The sequence below is a fragment of the Octopus sinensis genome, linkage group LG7, assembly GCF_006345805.1.
Source record: "Octopus sinensis linkage group LG7, ASM634580v1, whole genome shotgun sequence".
NCBI lineage: Eukaryota > Metazoa > Mollusca > Cephalopoda > Octopoda > Octopodidae > Octopus > Octopus sinensis.
In genome coordinates, this window is record NC_043003.1 from 39,827,097 (window position 1) to 39,848,130 (window position 21,034).

General features: G+C 39.3%; 1 protein-coding gene across 3 annotated transcripts in view; it reads right to left on the reverse strand.

Moving 5' to 3' along the window:
• Positions 1-21,034, reverse strand: part of LOC115213773 (zinc finger protein DZIP1L-like) — a 60,390-nt gene that overhangs the window by 13,360 nt on the left and 25,996 nt on the right. For all 3 annotated transcript variants that reach the window (XM_036504723.1, XM_029782602.2, XM_036504722.1), the window contains exons 9-16: positions 19,365-19,472; positions 17,922-18,038; positions 14,301-14,532; positions 12,193-12,229; positions 8,519-8,645; positions 6,297-6,374; positions 4,972-5,098; positions 761-986 (exon numbers count right to left, since the gene is read on the reverse strand). In XM_036504723.1, coding sequence (XP_036360616.1) covers positions 761-986; positions 4,972-5,098; positions 6,297-6,374; positions 8,519-8,645; positions 12,193-12,229; positions 14,301-14,532; positions 17,922-18,038; positions 19,365-19,472 — 1,052 coding nt within the window. The remainder of the gene's footprint in view (positions 1-760; positions 987-4,971; positions 5,099-6,296; positions 6,375-8,518; positions 8,646-12,192; positions 12,230-14,300; positions 14,533-17,921; positions 18,039-19,364; positions 19,473-21,034) is intronic.

Below are 21,034 nucleotides of genomic sequence, written 5' to 3' on the forward strand. Positions count from 1 at the left end.
AAAAGAAAAGGGAATACATCTAATCCTGCAAAAAGACTGAATAGTCACAACCTGAACACTTTTGATATGATAAGACTGACCTAAGGTTAAATTGAAACAACAGTCACTGTATACCAATGTGCATAGTATCTTCAGTTAAACTAAGATATGGTTTATCTGGAACAACAGATCTATGCGTTACACATAATTATTGACTAGGCGCAGGAGTGGCTGTGTGGTAAGTAGCTTGCTTACCAACCACATGGTTCCGGGTTCATTCCCACTGCGTGGCACCTTGGGTAAGTGTCTTCTACTATAGCCTCGGGCCGACCAAAGCCTTGTGAGTGGATTTGGTAGACGGAAACTGGAAGAAGCCCATCGTATATATGTATGGATATATGTATGTGTGTATATGTTTGTGTGTCTGTGTTTGTCCCCCCATCATTGCTTGACAACTGATGCTGGTGTGTTTACGTCCCCGTAACTTAGCGGTTCAGCAAAAGAGACTAATAGAATAAGTACAAGGCTTACAAAGAATAAGTCCTGGGGTCGATTTACTCGACTAGAAGGCGGTGCTCCAGCATGTTCGCAGTCAAATGACTGAAACAAGTAAAAGAGAGTAAAAGAGAGTATGTATGAACCATAAAGCTGCTGGACTAGAGCCAACCTGGGTCCAAACAGTGACAGTAGAGATGGCGGTGACGAGGACGATGACAGTAACAGAAAAAGAGACAGAATAAATTAAAAAAAGGTACAGTCAGTAAGAAAAGTCCAATCATACATTGTTGCTGTAGATATTCGTATTGACGGTACGGGCTCATAGCTGCTGGATGCGCCTTGAGAATGAATTTCAGCCTTCGAAATAATGGGTCTTGGAGCAAAAGTATCAATTGGCCGATGTGATGCTTGTTGTTGCTTTGGTTGCTGTTGCTTCTTTGGCATCTTGTTGCTGTTATCCTTCTTTGAATTAAATCTTACAGTTTGTTGGGGGCTGCGAACTTTTGGAGCTGCAATAAACAACCACGTAAAGTTTACAAATTAAAAATTACATAATAAAAACCTATGATGGTGCTTCTTTGCTTGTGAAAAGGGCAGGCAAATCATTCCTTAAATCAATCTGCCATTGTAACCCCTTTGAGACAACATTTCTACTGAAACACACCCACCTGTGTTTCAAACAGTTCTGCAAACAATCAAGAATTTAGAGAGTTTTAGTAAAATGAAATTATGTTTGGAACAAGGTTACATTTTCTTACATAAAAATACAATGGAAGATTTTAATATAACAATAATAATAATAATAATAATAATAATTGTGTACAGTGCTCAGGTGCACTACAACTCATCTAAAGTGTATATATAATCAGGTGTAGTTTCGGCGGATTTCGGAAAGCATGAGGGCCTTAAAGGATGCAGTGTCATGGCAGTCAACAACTGACGCAGGCAGTTTATTCCATGCTTCAGCAACTCTGAGCGTGAAAAAATGTTTCCGAAAGTCATGGGAGCTGTGTGGTTTTCTGACTTTGTAGGCATGTCCACGTGTGTTAGACACATGGAGATCAAAAAGGTGTTCAGTGTTGTTGTTGGTGAGGTGGTTGATAACTTTGTGGGTGTTTACCAAGTCCGTCGCCAGACGCCAGAGCTTCAGTGAATCCATGCCCAGGGAAACAAGGCGCTCAGAATATGGTAGGTGTCTGATGGAGGGTATGCGTTTGGTTGCACGTCTCTGGACAGATTCCAGGAGGTCAATGTTCTGAGCAAGATAGGGGTTCCAAACTGATGATGCGAATTCCAAGTGTGGTTGTACCATAGCTGTATATAGTTTTAAATAGATGGCTGGAGAGCGGCTAACAAAAGTCTTGCTGAGTGATGCCAAGACACCCTCGGCCTTCTTGACAATTTTAGAGATATGCTTTGTCCAACGCAAATCACTGCTGACAGTGATGCCTAGGTCACGCTCGCAGGAGGATTTCTTGATATCAGTGTTGTGGAGGGAGTATGTGGACGCAGGGTTTTTTCTCCCAAAATGCATGGTGGTACACTTGTCCACAGCCAGTTTCAGTTGCCAGTCTGTGATCCATTGCTGCATTGTGTCTAGGTCTGATTGCAGGAAAGAGTTGTAGACATCAGGATCTGTCCTCTTGATTTCAAGGTACAGCTTGATGTCGTCTGCATATTTCAATACTGTGGCATTCTTTAAATTGGCATCTATGTCATTAATGTATGCCACAAACAAGAGGGGACCAAGGTGTACCCTGTGGTACACCCGATGACATCTCATATGGTGTAGAATGCTGTCCTAGAACTGTGACTACCTCCTTTCGGCTGAGAATGAAGGATTTCAACCAGTTAAAAAGGTCATCCCTCACACCCATTGCAGAGAGTTTCACCATAAGCCTTTTGTGTGGCACAGAGTTGAAAGCCTTAGCAAAGTCAAGGTAGACAACATCCACCCATGAGCCACTGTCAGTGATCTGAGTAATGTCCTCAAGGAACTTGACAAGCTGATCACTGCAGCTGGAGTTAGGGACAAATCCATATTGTGAGGGTCGGATGAGACTGTGAGAGCTCCAGAAGTTCCAGAGTGTTTCTCTGACACACGATTCCATCAGTTTTGCAATACAGCTAGTGAGACTGACTGGGCAATGTAAACCTTAAGCAAATGGCTTCTTTATAAGAACGACAGAGGTGATCTCAGATAGGTTGGTATATAAAAAAAAGAAACACACTGGAAACTGTATTATTAGATATTAGATACAAAAGAAGGAAAAGAAAGAATTGGAGACAGCAAACGTTTGATCAAATGTATTCCAGCCTTTGATCATAGATTTACAAGACATGGGGGCCAAAAAACATTAACGATAGAAGGTGGTTGTCTCCTCACTAAAGCATCGAATCTCTTATGACATGAGCTGAATGAAGAAAAGTAATCATAAATAAAACCAGGCACTTTTCTACTAAAATCATAATTGTGATGGCAGAGACAATTGCACTAGTGTTGCATCATCATCATCATCATCATTTAACGTCCGCTTTCCATGCTAGCATGGGTTGGACGATTTGACTGAGGACTGGCGAACCAGATGGTTGCACCAGGCTCCAATCTTGATCTGGCAGAGTTTCTACAGCTGGATGCCCTTCCTAATGCTAACCACTCCGAGAGTGTAGTGGGTGCTTTTACATGCCATCAGCACGAGGGCTAGTAGGTGGTACTGGCAACGGCCATGCTCAAATGGTGTTTTTATGTGCCACCTGCACAGGAGCCAGTCCAGCGGTACTGGCAACGACCTTGCTTGAATGTTTTTTCATGTGCCAGTAAGGCAACGCTTGTTGCATATACTTTATATACTAAAGTACATAACATTAAGTGAATACTACCAGTGGCATGTACAACTTTCCTTGCATCATCTAATAGTCACATATCTGTGTATGTAACAGTTACAAACCTGTTAATGCAGTTCTCATATCAAAACTATTTTGAAACATGAAATATAAACCAGCCACTATCATCATCATTGCTTAACGTCCGTTTTCCATGCTGGAATGGGTTGGACGGTTTGACAGAAGCTGGCTAGCCAGGGAGCTGTCCAGACTCCAGTTGTCTTTTGTAGCACGATTTCTACAGCTGGATGCCCTTCCTAATGCCAACCACTTTACACAGTGTGCTGGGTGTTTTTTTTATGTCCTACCAGCATAGGTACATTTATGCTGCACCAGCACGAGTGCATTTCATGTGGAACTGGCACATATAATGGACAAGCCTCTATGTATGGATGACAGCAAGTTTACATAGCTTGATGCATCTTTACAAGTACAGCAAATTGCCACAACTCTTGGTCCTGATATCTACAGAAACTTGTGATCTACCACTTCAAAATATTATTAAATTATTTTATTCTAAGAAGAAGAGCACTGCTGGAAATATCAGACTTCAAATTTACCTAACATGTACTGCATTCCATTCAATAATTATCAAACATACCATTGTGTTTTGTAATAAATTTTATACAGCTGAAAGTCCTAAATACCATCTAATGCAAATAAAGCCAGTTGTCAAAATGGTGAATTTAACCAGACAAACTACTTCAGAATGAGGTAGTGGTATACAAACATCATTTACAGGGTACCTATTTACAACCAACCACCCACACATGCATGCATGCATGTATGTATGAAATATATACAGGCAGTTTTGGTATTATGGAATTCTGTGTTTCTGAAAATCTAGCCACAACATGGAAATCTGTAGCATGAAACCTATTTCCTCATTAATTCTCGTGTTATAAACTGAGATGTGTTCAAAAAGAAATGTTTTGGGGGAAAAACAAAAGTAATACAAATACTTTTATGCATAAAAACACCAGTTTTTAAACAAACATAGTATGAATATATATAAAAAAAAGTATTTGAAAAGAAATACAGAAGGGAATAAATAAGAATGCAGTAATAGCTCTTCTACAAGAACCTTCTTTGACCCCACTCTTCATATTTTAACCTATTGTCCCTTAACATAAACTTGCACCCCTCCACCAACCCCAAGGGGGCGGTCGTAGTCTTGCAGGCTACATGGAAATCTCAATAGTGCTGGTGGCACAAAAAAAAAAAAGAAAGCATCCAGTTCACCTGTAAATGGAATGGACACAAGGAACTCATACCATAATGGACACTGGAGTATGATACAGTCCTTGGACCTGTTGGATCCTGTTAAACTATCCAATCAATGTCAGCATGGAATGTGGACGTTAAATGATGATGATGATGATGATATTATGGTATAGTACATACTTATAATTAAGGATGTTAACTGCTGTGTGATAAGCTGTGGTGCAAAGGGAGATACTACATTCTGTTCTGTAGACCATTACAATCAACATTTTGTTAACTAAAGTTGTTTGACATTTATGATGCACTCTTTCTTTGTAAAGAAAAAAATTCCAACAGTAACTACAGTAGCAAAAAAGAAAAACGATAAAAAAAAAGGAGGAAACAAACCTTTTACAACAGTTTTACTCTCTTTCACAGTTTTCATACTTTTCTCTGAAGCTTGTAATTTTTTCTTAGCAATGGTGTTGACGAGTTCATCAAGTCTTTTACGTTCTTTATAAAAGCCAGGGTATTTCTAAAATGTAAAATGAGCCAAGCTTTTGAACCATCCGCAAGTAGATTGACATGAGTAACACAGCTCAGTAGAGCAACAATATCTGTTTCTCTGACTACAGTTGACTATAGGCTACTTCCAGCTTAATTCAATTTACTTTATTCTTTTCTCTTAAGTCTAAGACTTCCTACTACTAAGTCTCTACCACTCCATGTTTTCTCAGTCCTTCCTCTGCAGAGCCATAGTGCATTCAGAAACACCATAGTATGTCATGGTCCCTCATGTTGTCAACAACGGAACTGTTTAAAAACTATTCCACACTGCACAACATTAAACCCAGAAGCTAGTTAGGAAGCCTCCACACAAATACTACCCAAACATTTTCACAAAGGGGTTAAATAAAAAGAATATACAAACTGAATATAAATATGAATATACCAGGAAATACATGTCTAGAATGACTTACTCTGTGCAATGAAACAGTCATGGCACTCCATTGGTTACAACGACAAAGGTTCCAGTTGATCCAATCAACAGAACAACCTGCTCCTGAAATTAACGAACAAGTGGCTGAGCACTCCACAGACACGTGTACCCTTAATGTAGTTCTTGGGGAGATTCAGCGTGACACAGAGTGTGACAAGGCTGGCCCTTTGAAATATAGGTACAACAGAAACAGGAAGAAAGAGTGAGAGAAAGTTGTGGTGAGAGAGTACAGCAGGGGTCGCCACCACCCCCTGCTAGAGCCTCATAGAGCTGTAGGTGTTTTTGCTCAATAAACACTCACAACTCCCAGACTGGGACTTGAGACTGCAATCCTATGACCGTGAGTCTGCAGCTCTAGCCATTGGGCCATTGCGCCTCCATAATGAAACAGTAAATGCTGAAAAATATAATATTGTTCTCAAGTAGACAAAGACATAGTATATATGGATCTGTGGATTATATCTAATCCTTCTACTAGTGTTATATACCATAGATCTGCTGGGCCACTGTTGATCTGAGATTAAACAAGTTTATCATCGCAACACACACCCTCACCATTGCTTCCACTACTACCACCCCTATCACTAACTTAAACACTACTAGCACTGCTGACATAAGTACTACTAAACTGGCCCACCAACACTACCACTGCAGGTGCTACTGCCATTATTATAACCTCAACACATCTGGAAATAAGTAAGTGGTAAAAACTATGTAGGGTATGTATGTATACCTTGGCTTTGTTGACTCTGTCTTTCTTGAGGATTGAAATCTTGTCCTGATAACTTTTGGTCGATATTGCTTTGGTACTCTGTAAATGAGAGAGAGATTAAAAACTGGTGATTGATGGAAAATCTGCTTTGTAGCTCCATGTCAGAAAAAAAACAAAGGAGAAAAAACTTTTACTGGAGCTCACAACTTAGATATTGTATTGACCTCGTTTAGCTATATTGTATGTTCTATTCATCATGATCATCCTCATCCTCATTTAACATCCATGTTCCATGTTGGCATGGGTCAGATGGTTTGACAGGATCCAATGGGTTTGAGGATTGCATCATGCCCTAAGGTTTTGTTTGGCATGGTTTCTATGGTTGGATATCCTTCTTAATGCCAATTACTGATATATTTTTCATGCTACCAGCACTATTGAGGGGACCATGCAGCTTACAGGACTATGAGCCCTGAGGAAGAATGTGCTTTTCTTGTGGGTGGGTGGGTGAGGGGTCAAAGTATGAGAAGTGGGTGTGTAGAGAAGGTTGTTGTAGAAGAGCTGCATGGATATATTTTTAGAATACTTTGTTTGCAAAATGAATTTTCTTTTTTTTTAGACTATCCCCAAATAGAGAATCTAGCAAACATTGGTTTTTTCCCCTTATACCTAGGATGAGCAAAAAAAAAGGTCTGTTTTTAGACATTTGTAATTTTATTTTCATTTACTACAAGCGTTGCCTTACTGGCACTTGTGCTGGTGGCATGTGAAAAAACATCTGAGCGAGGTCATTGCCAGTGCTGCTGGACTGGCTCCTGTGCAGGTGGCACATAGAAAACACCATTTGAGCATGGCTGTTGCCAGTGCTGCCTGACTGGCCCTCATGCCGGTAGCACATAAAAGTACCCACTACATTCTCAGAGTGGTTGGTGTTAGCAAGGGCATCCAGCTGTAGAAACTCAGCCAGATCAGATTGGAGCCTGGTGCAGCCATCTGGTTCACCAGTCCTCAGTCAAATCGTCCAACCCATGCCAGCATGGAAAGCGGACGTTAAACAACGATGATGATGATGATGATGATGATGATGATGATATTTTTGTTATGTTTCTTTCCAATATGGCTACTCATGCCAGAGCAGCATGAAATGTCTGGCTCTTCTTCACTAACCCATGACACTACTCTTTTTTTTCACTTCTGGTCACTTCATTACTCCCCACCCAACTCTGTCTCATCATTTACTCTCTCCACTGCCACCCTCTCACAACAATAAATCTGTTTCTCCCTACATTCTTTAACTTCTCTCAATGCTCACCTAAAGACTTCACCCTCTCTCGTATTCTCTGTTTGTTGTGGAGGCTCTTTAGTATTGTGAATTACATGGTGACCTCATTAGTATTGGTGCCACAAAACAGCACTCAATACACTCTGTAAAGTGACTATTGAATTGAGCAGAGACAACACAGGGGTAAGAGGATTCTTTTATCTAACCAAGGATAAGTCAACCTCTATAATGCTGGTACCACAAAAAAAAAAAAAAAAAAAAAAAGCATTCTGTACACCTTGTAAAGTGGTTGGTGTCAGTTTCTAGTGCTGGGTAGCCTTCCTATGTGAAAAACTGAGATGTCTGGGCAAGGTATGCTTCTCTGACCTGTCGAACCCTGTCAAACTATCCAACCCATGCCAATATGGAAAGGATTGTAAAATGATTATGATGATGATGATGATGAAGAGTATGATGATAATGATGAAGGAAAGCTTAGTCTTTCAGGTGGAATTTTGGCCATGTGTGTAAGTGGTGGAAGAGGGACTCACCATGAAAGATCACCATTTCACTAGTTATATGAGACATTTAATGCTGGTGCCACATAAAAAGCACCGATGCCAGCATCATGTAAAAGCACCCAGTACACTCTGTGAAGTGGCTGGCATTAGGAAGGATATCCAGCCATAGAAACCATGCCAGCATGGAGAACAGACATTAAATAATGATGAAGAAGATGATAATGAGTATATCTTAGGTTAACTGAAGAAGAGCAGATTGAGACTGCTCAGCAATAACTAACATCCCCAAATACAATAACCGTTTCAAAGTTTGAACTTATGACTGGTAAACAAAACTATCTTTATGAAGACTTCCACACTGTGTAGTTATGTCAAAATAACTGTAGAGCTGTAGTTGAGCTCAAGTTAGATCTTTGCGTGAGAGGTAATGTAAAAGAGATTGAGTGATAAAACAAACATACAGCGGGGAAACCGATCTTCTCCAGTTTCTCAGTCAACAGATCGGCCATTTCTGATTTCATTTCTTTTAAAATCTTTGGATTTTCAGATACTTGTTTGTACATCTTTTGCATCAGCTCATTGTATGTTCTAAAAAAGAAACAAAAGAAACAAAAAATAGTAGTAGTAGTAGTAGTAGTGGTGGTGGTGGTGTGGTGGTGGTGGCAACACAATTACAATAATATACTAAGGTATGCTTATAAAAACTGGCAGGGAGATCAAAACAAACTGAACATAAAGTAATAAAAAGTACATTTCTTTAACTGGCCAGGAAAAGATTGAGAGATTATCTAAACACAAGAATTTTGAGACTCAGGTAAAAATCTATGTGAAAAATATCAGTCTTTATTAGGTCATTTGAGTGATGACAACAGACAATATAAATAACTCCACAACAATCCAGACAAATACATCACCAACATAGTTATTGTTGAACAGTCTCAACCCTGCTTCAGTTAATCTAAGGTAACTGGAAGCTTGGTTGCAAATCTACAAATCCATCCACTACATATCTACCCATGTGTGTACCCATAAGTCTGTATAATGTACACACTCTGTCATATTGAAGTTGGTTCTAGGTAATGTAGTATACAAACCATAGAATGCTGTATCTGTTTTGGTCAACAGTTTATTTACAAAATGATATGAATGAAGGCAGTGTCCTTGGTTCAGACAGACCATATAGTGTTCAGTGGTAAGGATCATTGCTCTTCTTGATTAAACATCAAACAGAGCAGATATTCTAGGGAATATTCTCTGCTGCACACACACACACACAAAACACTGCATGCATGCATATATATATATATATATATATAGGACAATGCAGCACCTGGTGTAGGAATAGAAACCATGATCTCTCCATCATGAATGCAACAGCCTAACCACTAAGCCACACACTTTCATGTGTGTATGTAAGACATGGTGTTGGACTTGTTGCCTTAAAGGAAATATATTGATTTCAAAATTTGGCACAAGGCCAGCAATTTCAGGTAAGGAGGTAAGTCATTTACATCAACCCCAGTACCTGACTGGTACTTATTTTATCAACTCCAAATTACCGAAAGGCAAAGTTAACCCTGGTAGCTTTTGAACCCTGAATGTCAAGTCAGAAGAAGTGCTGCTAAGCATTTTGCCTGGTGTGCTAACAATTCTGCCAGTTCATTGTCTTATAAAGGAAAAATATTGGTTTCAAATTTTGGCACAGGGCCAGCAATCACATTGACCTTAGTGCTCAAGTGGTACTTATTTTATTGATCTTGAAGTGATAAAAGTCAAAGTTGACCCAGGCAGCATTTGAACTCTGAATATAGAGTTGGATGAAATACCTATTTCTTTACTACCCACAAGGGGCTAAACACAAAGAGGACAAACAAGGACAGACAAACGGATTAAGTCGATTATATCGACCCCAGTGCGTAACTGGTACTTATTTAATCGACCCCGAAAGGATGAAAGGCAAAGCCGACCTCGGCGGAATTTGAACTGTAACGGCGGACGAAATACTGCTAAGCACTTCGCCCGACGTGCTAACAATTCTGCCAGCTCGCCGCCTTTTGGATGAAATACCACTATGCATTTTGCATGGTGTGTTAACTATTCTGCCAGTTCACCGCCTTATAAAGGAAATATATTAAAAAAAAGATTGAGGTGGGAACGCTAAGTGGTGATGTGTATAAATGTAATGTTATTACCTGTTCAAATATGCCAGTGGCAAGTTTGAACTTATAAACAAGTCATTCACTATGTTTTGTCAGTGAGAAAATTTATTTACAGCCAGCCACTGATTAGTGCTACCAGCTGACATACGACAACTGGAATAACATAAGAGAGATTGTCTCTCTTATCAGCTCCCACCATCTGGTTTCTGTGACTGAAGAGGAGATAACCATTTTGAAATGCTTGTAACTCACAGTTTGGATAGGTGGCACTGTGAACTGGTTTAGGTGTATTTACACCATTTGTCTGCAGCAAGAAATTTTCTCCATGACAAAACATAGTAGATGGCTTGTTTATGAGTTCGAACTTGCCACTGGCATATTTAAACTGGTAATAACATTGCATTAAAAAAAGAATATTATTTCCAGTAATTTTCCCCATTAGCAAGATAGAGTGAATTTGTAAGTCATCTTAAGTGGTTGGTAGAGGGCTTAAATTAAATACTACAAGTCATTTAGTCCAGAGCATTCTTTGTTATAACACTCTACCACATTTGCCATTATCTTACATTATCAGAACATGTATTACTGTATTCAGCTCAAAAACCCACACTGAAAGATAACATGATTGAGTCTAACATCAGACCTCAGTGAAATGCGAGTCTGACATAGTCAGGTAAAGTTCACAAAGCACTCAAGTTAGGGTCAGACACTAGCAAGTATAAGTGTAAGGACTGATCTCAGGAAGTTGGACTTCATGGAGGAAATGACCATGGATTGAGATGTCTGGCGATATAAAGTTCTTGAGAAGACCCGCCCACATCAGCGAAACTGAGTTCTAGAAGCACTGTGTAGAAAGCTTCTCACATACTCTACCACAACAAACCAAACTACATCTCTACATCCCTTCTCTTCCTCACATTTCAGCTTCATGTACTATGATTACCTCCCACTCCTCAATCTTGTCCTCTTGACCTGGTGCCACTGTATCATTGCTCTCTGCTTGCTTGCCCCAACCTGTACATTCTACCCACATGTCTTGTCTCACTCTATTATTGCCAAATGCTAGCCCCTGACCCAGGTATTCCACCTACACATGAGAAAACTTTTCCCTCACCCTACCTCAACAAACCAATTTACATCTCTTTCATGCATTTCCTCCTTCATTCGCTATGTCTAGCTCTCACTCCCCAATCCTGTCCTCACACCCCTGCACTTCTGTATCATTGCTATCTGGTAGGCCCTCCAACTCTATATATACCCAGGTCTTTCACCACTTAGTCGCACTCTTTAATCGCACTCATTTCGCAATATCCTGTCACTTATATTATGGCATTTGAACCTCAAGGGTATGCCCTGGCACTTGCCACTATTTGCCACCATCTTTCATCCTGCGATCTCCCACTATCTCTCTCTCTCTCTCTCTCTCCTTCTCCTGCACTTCCCTTAGGCTGGGTAACCATGTATTTTCTTTGCAGTAGCACACCTGTTTCTATCTTCATCCCTAATCTTTCTCTCTCCAGTTGGGTAACCTTGTATTCCCTCTACAGCAAGACACCTGTATCTGTCTCACTATAACCTTTTCATCACAACCTCTTCCAATGCCTCCTCCCCTCTTAAAAGTTTTTGTCTTGCAAGTACTTGGTGACCCTGTCAGTGCAGGTGCCACTTAAAAGCACCCAGTCTACACTGTAAAGTGGTTGGTGTTCAGAAGGGCATCTAGCTGTTAAAACATTGCCAAAACTGACCTCGCCTGAGCTTGTGCCACATAAAAAGCACAAAGTTCACTCTGCTGAATGGTTGGTGTTAGGAAGGGCATCCAGCTGTAAAAATCCTGCCAAAACAGTCACAGAAGTCTGATGCAGGCTTCAGCCTGGCCAGCTCTTGTGGTACCATCCAACCTATGCTAGCATGGGACATGGACATTAAATGAGGATGATGGTAATACATGTACATATGAAATAAAAATATTAACTCACTGGGTATCATAGAGACTGTTCTGGGTGCCGTGGTCATCTGAAATATAAATAAGTTACATGATACTTAATTATAATATTTTTGCCTCTGTCTTTACAAAAGAATGTTAGTTGCTATAGAAACTCAAATTAACTCAGCTGTCCCACTCAGTGTGTGACTGTGTGTGTATATATATATATATATATATATATATATATATATATATATATACCCATGCTAGCATGGAAAGCGGACGTTAAACGATGATGATGATATGTATGTGTGGTGCGTGTGTATGTGGGAGAGGATTTCACAACAAATCTCCTCTCAACAGCAGGTGTTTCATTTGTCACTACATGTAAATGAAAGTGGGTGGGTGTCAGAGTTTCACTTCACATTTGTTATGCTCAGTAACAAGAGTGTTAACTATGACCAATGTAGGTATCAGAGAACCAGAGGCACACTCTATGTTATTTACTCTCAGTAACAGCCAGGATCTCACTCATTTCATTGCTAGTAATATATGTAGGTTACAAAAATGTAGTTCTTTGTGGGTTAGAGGCGTCACAATTGATGACTACCAGGTTTGTTAAGAACTTTCCTCTCTTATACATTTCTACAATACAAGAACCTTTAATATTGGTCTCAAATTTTAATACAAGGCCAGCAACTTTGGGGGATGGGCAAGTCGATTACATCAACCTCAGTATTCAACTGGTATATATTTTATTGACCCCGAAAGGAAGAAAGGCAAAGTTGACCCAGGTAGCATTTGTAATCAGAATGTAAAGATGAAAGAAATCCTGCGAAGCATTGTTTTCTGGCACAGTAATGTTTCTGCCATTTCAACACCCTAAAGTTTATTGCTTGTGTCAGCTGGGAATCAGATCCAGGCCGCTCATGTGGCAGGTGAGCATTCTACCACTGAACCACCAATATTTCATAGGAACCTTTACTATTTCAACCATATTACCGTAAATCCTCGAGTATAATCTGCATATTTTCCCTAAAATTTAAAGGTCAAAATCCCTAGTGCATACTATATACAAGGTTAAAAATGAAAAATATTTTCTAAGCAATGTCCAAGTCTCTATTTGCTGTCTGGCAATGTTTATTCAGACGCATTTTGTGATGTCGGGCACGAAAATACCTTAAGCTAAGCCTGAAAGCAATGAAGTCATAAAAGAATCATCCATAACTTGCAATAAGCAACATTTATTAAATGTTATTACTGTTATTTCTTTATTTTCTGCAAAGAAAATGCACAAAAAAGCTACACGTTTGCATTATGTTATATATACAATAATAATAAAGGACGTTACCGTATACAGTTTTACAAACCAAGGATGTTATATAGACCTCCTTGACTCAAGTTAGAGAAGGGGTGCGTACTAAACACAAGGTTTAGGTTTTTCAGAGGTACAGCACCCTAAAAATCCCCTTCGTATTATACTCAAGGGCAGACTATACTTGAGGATTTATGGTAACTGTTTAGCATTTAAACAGGCCATATCCGGTCCAAGTATTCTACCTTTTTCATGCTCAAAGTGGCTAGGTCTGGCTTTTCATACCTACCCTACAATGTCATACTAAAAATAAACAATCAGCCATCTAAATCTTGAAGCTACAAGATAATACAGGATTAGTTAAAAACAATATAAATAAACACTGCATTCGACAAAATAATCCGAATGCTAAAGGGTTAACCCCACTTATCTCATATCTAATACACCCCCTGGGACAGCAATATTAGACAAAAGCTATTGTTTATTCTGTTTCTTTATAGTTTTTATACCTGCTTGCATTTCTCATTTCATTTCATATTTTACCTTATCAACCAAACTGGTGTAATGTCTTTGATAACTACACACTGTCTCTTAATCTTTCTCAAAATTATGAAGCTTCTGATGCCATGACAAAAGTAAAAAGGTATTTGTACTATAACAAAAGCAACCTTTCTTAGAAAATCTGAATAATTCAGGTTGAATCTGTAGCACATTGACACACCTATCCATCCTCGTTGTGACAATTGAAATAAAATGCCATACCCAATGACAATACTATCCTATCACATAAATTACTTGTCTAACTGATGCTATCTTGGAGAAGCAGATATAAATTTAATCTTTACCATCATTAGTTCTTTCTTCATCTTCTTCCTCGTCTTCATCATCATCATCATCATCCTCGTCCTCTTCTTCAGCCTCCTCCTCCTCCTCCTCGTCATCATCATTGTTATCATCCTCTTCAATGTTTTCAATTTCCTCAACCATATCTATTACTCTGTCAGCATCTCTATCCTTCACCGGAGATATGTGAAAACTGAACGTGTCCACTGATGCTTTCTCTTCCAAAGGAAGAGTCTATCAAAAAAAGAAAAATGAATAAATAAAAAAGATTGAAATCTAACATAACAAATTGCACCTCTCTGATGTAATGACACTTTACACATATAAAAATATAAAATAGAGAAATGACAAAAAAAAACAGATCTTTAAGAATATTTATCCAACTCCAAGTCAAAACTGATGGTATTTTGTGCTATCATCATCTCAGTATTATAATTATTATCAGAATCGTTAGCACACGGAGCAAAATGCTTAGCAGTATTTCATCTACCACTACATTCTGAGTTCAAATTTCACCAAGGTCGACTTTGCCTTTCATCCTTTCGGAGTTGATAAATTAAGTACCAGTTGTGTACTGGAGTCAATCTAATCGACTGCCGCCCCTCCCCCCAAATTTCAGGCCTTGTGCCTATAATAGAAAGTATTATTATTATTATTATTAGATTGTAAAGTGGCAAGCTGGCAGAATTGTTAGCATGCTGGATGAAATGCTTAGCAGTATTTCATACGTTGTTCTGTTCTGAGTTCAAATTCTGCCGAGGCTGACTTTGCCATTCATCCTTTTGGGGATTGATGAATTAAGTACCAGTAAAACACTGGAGTCAATGTCATTGACTAGTCCCCTCCTGCCAAATTTCAGGCCATGTGCTTTTAGTAGAAAGGATAATTATTATAAGTTTGTGAAACATGGATGCTTTACTGTTGGAATTTCAAAAAGGTGCAGAATTTTCAACAAAAGCTTCATGCCACCTCAAATATGAAATGGAAGGACTACAAAACCAACAATGCTGTTCTAGAAAAATCCAGAAGTCAAAACATTGGATCAACCGTAATGAAATACGAATTTTTATTGGTTAGGACATGTGGTAAGAATGAAAGAAAATAGATTTTTCTTGTCATGGACTCTTCAATGAATTAACCATGGGGATGTCCTTTCTGCTGTTACAGAGACCAGTTAAAAATCAACTTTCAAAATGGTTGAAAATGAGACAAAAACATGAGAAACTGAAATTCAGAACAATTCCCATTGGCATAACTCCATCATTACCACTACTGTAACTGACCTTTTTGAAGTCCAAAGAAAAAAGGAAACTGTAAAGAACATAACGAATGTGTGATATGCATGAACAAGAAGGAAACACTCATTCAGAAGGAAAGTGTAATTCTCAAGCATAAGAAACAGCCACCACCTCCGTCAAGATTTTATATACTCTTTTACTCTTTTACTTGTTTCAGTCGTTTGACTGTGGCCATGCTGGAGCACTGCATTTAGTCGAGCAAATTGACCCCAGGACTTATTCTTTGTAAGCCTCGTACTTATTCTATCGGTCTCTTTTGCCGAACCGCTAAGTTACGGGGATGTAAACACACCAGCATCAGTTGTCAAGCGATGTTCGGGACAGACACACACACACACAGACACATATATACGACGGGCTTCTTTCAGTTTCTGTCTACCAAATCCACTCACAAGGCTTTGGTCGGTCCAAGGCTGTAGTAGAAGGCACTTGCCCAAGGTGCCATGCAGTGGGACTGAACCCAGAACCATGTGGTTGGTAAGCAAGCTACTTACCACACAGCCATTCCATATCAGCATATAGGTGCTGATATGCACACACCTGTACGTAATGGCTATGTGGTTAAGAAGTTTACTTTGCAACCACATGGTTTGGGGTTCAGTGCCACTGTGTGGTATCTGGAGCAAGAAAGAGTTTTCTACTACAGCCCCAGCTCAACCAATGCCTTGTGAGTGAATTTGGTTGATGGAAAACTGCAGTAAGACCTTAGAAGCTACGGTAAATAATTGAAGTCAATAATTCAGGTCAATAGCAAATAGTTTGGCACCAAGTAACTTGTGCTTCTGAAACATATCGCTGCTTTACAATTACCAATAAATCATAGGGCCCTTGCTGCACTATAAATTTCAGCTTTTAAATGTTATAAATTCAGTTTATTGTCAACATATACAAATACAATGAGAGACTGTTTACATTTAAAGTTGTCAAAACAATAATTAATGAGTAAAGCAACAGACACTATCAATATACAACGACAGAAGAAAATAATATTTCTTGCTAATTTTGATACAAAGCCAGCAATTTCAAGTGATGGGGAAAATCGATTACGTCGACCCCAGTACTCCACTCATACTTATTTTATTGACTTTGAAAGGATGAAAGGCAAATTTGACCGTGGCAGTATTTGAATTCAGAACATAAAGCCAGAAGTACTGCTATGCATTTTGTTAGCTTTACAGAAAAATATAATAATAATGGTAATAATAATAATGTGGCTCTCATGGCTTCTCATCGTAACTGATTGGAAGTGTTATCATATACATTGTTTTGCCTCGATATAAAAGATGGGCTACAGCAAATATTCTGCTCAATGCCACAGATTTGCTTGTCAGTTGTTTCACCTTAACCAGCTGAGCATGTCCCTTAGTGACTGACAATATGTGTATCTCTGACCATAAGCAGAAGTAGTGAGGGAACAAAATAGTCATGTGTCGGGAGGAATTCATTGGGGTTTGGATAATTCACCTCATGGGTGTTTCAGTCAACATCCTTAAACAACCCTTATTCAGGGACCTTTTGAGTGGGATGGGCTACTCGACCTGAAGAAAATTCTAACAGGGCTCCACCTGTAAGGTCATGCTTTGTTAATCTTGATATGAGATCACCATGTTGTGTACATATAGTTGTGATGCACGTTCCTGGTGTACCCTTGTCAGACGGGTAGTCATGATGGCTATACTGAGCTTCGTATATTTTACCTCAGTGTCACTTTGAGGGCATGCACTGCTCTCTCACTCAATAATAATAATAATAATAATCATCCTTTCTCCTATAGGCACAATGCCTGAAATTTGGTGGGAGGGGAGGGCAGTCGATTAGATTGACCCAGTACACAACTAGTGTTTAATTTATTGACCCTGAAAGGATGAAAGGCAAAATCAACCTCAGCAGAATTTGAACTCAGAATGTAAAGATAGACGAACTGCTGCTAAGCATTTTGCCTGGCATGCTAATGATTCTGCCAGCTTGCCACCTTAAATAATAATAGTAATGCAGTGATTTCTAATGTTGTTGCAGGTCATACAGCAGCATTTCATCTGTCTTTATGTTTTGAGTTCAAATTCCACCAAGGCTGATTTTGCCTTTCATCCTTTTTTGGGGGGGGGGGGTCAATAAAACAAGTATCAGCCAAGCATTGGGATCAATGTAAATCACTAGCCATCTCTCCCCCAAAATTTCAGGCTTTGTAGAAAGAGCATGCTCAACTAGATAGTGTCAATGACAAGCACAACAAAACTAACACATCACTTCACCCACAACATTCCTACTCAAATCCAGAGATATGTTACCAGACAGCATTAAAGATACTCAACAGACAATACATACCTGTTTCTTTGATATTGCTGACTTTTCAGACTTTTGGAAGAAGTTCAGCTTCTTTTTGGCAGCTTTGGTCACAGTGGGGGCCTTCTTTTGGTTCAGCTGGATTTTCTCCTGGCTCTTCTAAGATCAGACAATTTAGACACACATATCAATGATTTGGAAAGACACAGTATATTACAGGTATTTAATATGTATCAAATATAACCAAATATCATGTATATCCAAGCATTTGCAATTAATGCTTATCTCCAAGAGTATACATAGTTATCAGTCACTCTGATGATGTGGCCAGTCCAGTGTAACTGAGCATTCAGCAACATTGTTGAACCAGCTGTGTCCAATACTTCTTGGTTTGTCACTGTCCTTCCAGCAAATATGCCCATGATCCTGTGCAGTGCCCTTGTGTGAAACTGTTCCAGCTGTCTGATGTGCTGATGGCATAGGAGTCAATGTTTCACATCCATAGAGTGGAGTAGAGACGATTAAAAGGAAGGCCTAAACTAAGGTACAAAGACATGCTGAAAAACAACCTCATTGGTCCACTTGAACTTGAAGCCTCTGCCTCAGGCAGATCAGCATTTGAAGAGGATCGGCAACAGCGTCTCACTACTGCAAGAGAAAAGATGTCACAAAGTAGTGTCCACTCAATCCAGTCAACAGAATTAATACTTGGAGATAAGCATTAATTGCAGACTACCACTATGACATCTATGGGCATCTGTGTGCTTCCAGCTTTGGATTGCGGAGTCACATGCACTCATCACTGAGAACACAAACTTTGTCACTGTTGGACAATGACAGACCATCAACAAGTGTATAACATGAAGATAATGTGTAATAAAATATTTACCTGGATAAGACTCTGCTCAATTTCAAATAAACATATTACATTGCACAAATAAAACTCAGCACTATGCAACACCAGCTAATTCTATCCACAGTTACTGCTGTGGTTTACAGTGAGGTGAATATCTCTCTGTGGTACCTACTAACAGCTAAGTGGGCTGTACCTCATTGTGGTACCTACTTATATTTATGTGGACTGTACTTCACTGTGGTGCCTTCTTACAGTTAGGTAGACTATACCTCACTGTAATCTCTATGTACAGTTGGAGAGTACCTCACAGGTAACTACTTACATCAAGGTCAACTGTACTTTCCAATGGTACTTACAGTTAGGTGTACAATATCTCAATGTGGAACCTACCTACTGCTTGGTGGAATCTAATTCACTGTGGTATCTACTTACAGCTCAGCAGTCTGCACCTCACTGTAGTACTAACTTCTGGGTAGATGGAATCTACAGAACTATGTGGTTAGAAGTTGAGACCCCAGCAAAACACCCAAAGCAGTTGTTGTGACTGTTTCATTCATGTAGTTTGCAACAAAACAGATTTTGAACAAACAGTCTTCCATGCTAAAAGAAACTTTATCATCTCAACTGACCTGTAACATTTCCTCTTTATGCTTTTTCTTCAACTCCTCCATCTGCAAACGCCACATTTTCTCTTGATCTTTCAAGTGTGAAGTGAAGTTTTTCTCAAGGTTTTGAATCTAGACACAAAAATTAAATAGTAAGGTCTTCACCATCATTTTCATCATAACCAGCTCTCAGGTGCACTACAACTCATCAGAAAATGTAACCAAAACTGCATGAACAGTTCAAAGAATATGCACAGAAAGTGAACAGTGAAAAAGTCTTTAAAAAAAATTGAAGAAGAAACTGGGGTGAGGGTGGGGGGTATCAGGTGTACTGTTGGCGAATTTCAGGAAGGATAGAAGATTTTGAAAGATGTAGTGTTCTGACAGTAAACAACTGATGCAGGTAGTTTATTCTATGGTTCAGCAATTCTGAGTGCAAAAAATGTTTCCAAAAGTCATGGGTGCTGTGTTGTTTTTTTGATTTTGTAAGCATGTCCATATATTCTTTTATTCTTTTATTTGCTTCAGTCATTTGACTGTAGCCATGCTGGAGCACTGCTTTGAAGGGTTTTAGTTGAACAAATCGGCCCCAAGACATTTTCAAACCATTATGCCATGCTTGAGAAGAAGACCCATCAAGCCAAGTAAAATCGCAGTCATGGCAGATACTGGCATCATGCAAATGGCACCTGTGTTGGTGGCACATAAAAACACCCATTACACTCTTGGAGTGGTTGACATTGGGAAGGGCATCCAGCCATAGAAATCATGTCAAATCAGACAGAGCCAACTGTGGGGTATGCATCAATTTAATTGAGGGATCAGAGTTCTCCTTCAAACAGGGACAACATTTCACAATGAAAAGCAGCTTCACATGTGCTTTGAAGAAAATTCCCAAAAACAGAAAAATAGCATTCAGCCAACACATCGATATTTGCGCCAATAACAAAATTCCAAGCTTCAGAATTTTTCCACTCTACCAATTCAGGGATGATACAACCTGCAGCAAGCGAATTAATACAGAGACTCTCTTTATTACAAAATATAGACCCTTTTGAATGCATCTAACAACAAACGACATATCCACCACGGCCTTAGAATAACACACACAAATACTAAAAATGATACATTCAAGAGACACCCAAGAATTCATTAGAAACAGTCCCAATCACTGCTATAATCCACAATGAGTCACTTTTAGGTCACTTGACCATTTAATATCCTACTACTATCATACCATCCCACATTCCCTTATTCTCTCTAGCACTACATCATCTCACTTCTGCTCTCTCTTACACCTTTGCTATTTCCTATTCTCTCTCTTTCCCTAGGTCTCTCTCTCCTATTGTTTTTCCTCTAAGTAACCAAGTATCTCCCTTACATCAGCACACTTGTTTCTGGCCTCTTTCTTGTACCTCTTTCTCTCACTCTTTATCTCTTTTCTCTTTCTCTCACTGGGTAATCATGTACCTCCTCTGTAGCAAGACACCTTTTTCTGTCTCTCTATTTCTCTGTTACACTCTAACCTTTCATCATCTACTACTGAATCACTTCCTCTAATGCCCCCTCTGTTGTGGAAAGACACCTGCTTCTGTCTTTCTGTCTCTTTGTCACACTCTAACCTTTCATTCTCTGACACAAGTTCCCCTCCTCAAATGCCCCTAACCCTCTCATAATTCCTTGTCATGTGAGTT